Below are 2,674 nucleotides of genomic sequence, written 5' to 3' on the forward strand. Positions count from 1 at the left end.
CGCCGCCGCCGCTCCCTCCCACCCTGGGCACGGCCGTACCAGCTCGCAGGCGCACAGGTCGCAGAGGATGCCCACGTCCATCCGGAGGCCGTCGGAGAAGGAGGGCTTCAGGTGGACGTTGCCCTTCCTGTCGTGTTCTGGCAGCTGGCACACGTGCGTCCCGTCCACGTCCTCGATGGCCCGAAGCTGAACTTGGTAGGTGCCCTGCAGGGACCCTGCTGTCAGCCAAGCAGGCCCGTGGGCCTCAAGCTTCGGGATGTGCCTGGGTCCTGGCCCCCAGCTCCCTGCCTGCTCTCCCTCGGGGCTGAGAACAGTCATGTGACACCAGCAGTGCGCCTCCTCCTTTGGCCCGTTCGCTGTCTGAGCCACCATCTGAGCTCCGTGCGGGCGGACCCCGCTGTGCCGAGGAGGCCACAGACAAGAGAAGGGAGGTGCCCAGCTCATCCGAGGGGCTGACCCGGGGCCTTCGGACCCGGGCCTGTCTGACTCCGGAGGCCACGTCCTTGACCTCTGCTCAGGCTGACCCCCTCGCAGGGGCTGTGCCCGCCTCCCGCCCCGGGGCCCCGTGAAAACATACCACTTCTCCTCGCCGGATGTGAAAGGACCCCGTCTCCGTCTTTTGGAACATCTTGGAGGTGACCTCTGTCCGCAGGCCGCGGGGGCTGTCCAGGGCCCGGATGTCCAGGTTGGAGTGAATGCGCTAAAGGAGGGCCAGGGGTCAGGGGCCTGGCTCTGCCCCTGTGTGGGGACTGGGGTGGCGTCAGGGTGGCAGGGCTCAGGTGGGCTCCCCGGGGATCCTGCCTCACTGGCCTGTCCTGTTTCTCCACCCTGACTGGGGACACCCTTTGCCCACTCGGCCTCCCCCCAGCCCTGCCCGGAGGGACCCAGCCTCGGTCGGGCCTCACGTTGAAGGCCTCCTGCAGCAGCTCCACGATGTTGGACGAGTCTTCCTGCAGCACGCCCAGCGAGGACACGGGGAAGTACTTGTGCAGCTTCTGCGGAGAGAAAGCCGGGCCCGGCTCAGTAACAACAGCTCAGGGTTATCCCCACTTTGCAGATGGGATCACTGAGGCCTGAAACCTGCCGGTGCATCCAGAGTCGGACCTCTTAGCCCCGCCTGCCTGGGGGAGGGTGGGCACATGACCTCCCTGTCCCATCAGGGCACACCCTGGAGGTGCTGGCTGGTTCGGGTGGGAGTAAGGGGTGAAGGGAGGGAGGAGAGACGAGAGAGAGAGAGAGAGAGAGAGAGAGACGACCTCCCTGTCCCACCAGGGCACACCCTGGAGGTGCTGGCTGGTTCGGGCGGGAGTAAGGGGTGAAGGGAGGGAGGAGAGATGGAGAGAGAGGAGAGAGGTCTGAGAAGATCCATGGACCCCCACCCGCCCCTTTCTCAGCCGGTGAGGCCCCAGGCCACCCCCACCACACACACACCTCGTAGTAGCTGTAGGAGTAGTTGGTGACGGCGAAGATGGGGATAATGTTGTGTTTGGCCAGCAGGCGCACCAGGGTGAAGATCCATAGACCCCCACCCGCCCTTTTCTTAGCCGGTGAGGCCCCAGGCCACCCCCACCTCCCACACACACCTCATAGTAGCTGTAGGAGTAGTTGGTGACGGCGAAGATAGGGATAATGTTGTGTTTGGCCAGCAGGCGCACCAGGGTGGGCACAGACGGGTAGTCCTGTGTCTTGTACTGGGTGTAGGTGCCTGTGGCGTCCAGGTGGCACTCCTCGTCATTTCGCTTCAAGATGCCAGCCAGCACGTTGGCACCGTCGGCCTCATAGTGGAAGGCGGACTCGGTGGAGAACACCAGCAGGTGGGTGCTGTCAGGGCGCCAGCCGATGTCCCTCTGGGGAGAGCAAGGAGGGCAGTCACTGCGCTGTCGTGTGTGACGGTGAACGTGGGTCCCCACGCGGGGCCCGGCGCGGCCACAGGACGAACAGCAGCCGTCGTCACGAATGAGTGACGACATGGAAGACAGAACCAGTGCCAGGAAATGGGTGCGGGTCGGCGCACACCGTGGGCGCCACGCAAGATCAGCACCGGGGCCATCCGACTGTCCGCCAAGGTCTTAACCACCCTCCAGAACGTTTTAACTGCACAGGAAAATGTACCCCACGCAACGTTAAATGAAAAGGGCCGGTTACAAGAGGTCCAGCAGCGATGGCACGTGGTTAGACGACAGATGGGATGAGTTTGGAAACGATTACAAAAGAGAAGATGCGCCAAGTGAAAAAAAGCAAGTTTCAGATGAGCAGGGCACCGACTCCAACCACAGGAAATAAGGAAGAGGGAACGACCTATGCTGGCGGGACTCCGTGGCCGCCGTCCGACCGTGGTGACCATGGGATACTTCTCTTCTTTGTTTTCCAAACTGTCTATTAAGTGGGTATATTATTTTCAAAATGGGAAAAAATTGACGTGCACACAAAACGAAGTGCCTTCTTCGGCGGCCCAGCACTGCTGGGTCCTGGGAGACTGGCATTAGGGAGGAGATTGGGTGGGAGGCTGGCATCAGGGCACGGAAGGTTCCGGAGATCCGGGACGCATGTCTGCCTCGCCGGCCAAGGCTCAGGGCGAGGGGCTGTGACTCTCGGCACATCTGAAGCCTCATTGTAACAGCGCCGCCCAGAGCGGCTCGGGACACGGGGCCTCGGCCTGGCACCGGAGCAGGCC

The 2,674-nt window shown here is 62.8% G+C and overlaps 1 protein-coding gene across 1 annotated transcript in view; it reads right to left on the reverse strand.

Annotated features, from left to right (window-relative positions):
• ITGB4 (integrin, beta 4) overlaps positions 1–2,674 on the reverse strand; it is a 54,813-nt gene that overhangs the window by 49,417 nt on the left and 2,722 nt on the right. The window contains exons 7-10 of the mRNA XM_014531747.1: positions 1,584–1,847; positions 906–995; positions 578–700; positions 40–204 (exon numbers count right to left, since the gene is read on the reverse strand). Coding sequence (XP_014387233.1) covers positions 40–204; positions 578–700; positions 906–995; positions 1,584–1,847 — 642 coding nt within the window. The remainder of the gene's footprint in view (positions 1–39; positions 205–577; positions 701–905; positions 996–1,583; positions 1,848–2,674) is intronic.

The sequence above is a fragment of the Myotis brandtii genome, unplaced genomic scaffold, assembly GCF_000412655.1.
Source record: "Myotis brandtii unplaced genomic scaffold, ASM41265v1 scaffold825, whole genome shotgun sequence".
NCBI classification, from domain to species: domain Eukaryota; kingdom Metazoa; phylum Chordata; class Mammalia; order Chiroptera; family Vespertilionidae; genus Myotis; species Myotis brandtii.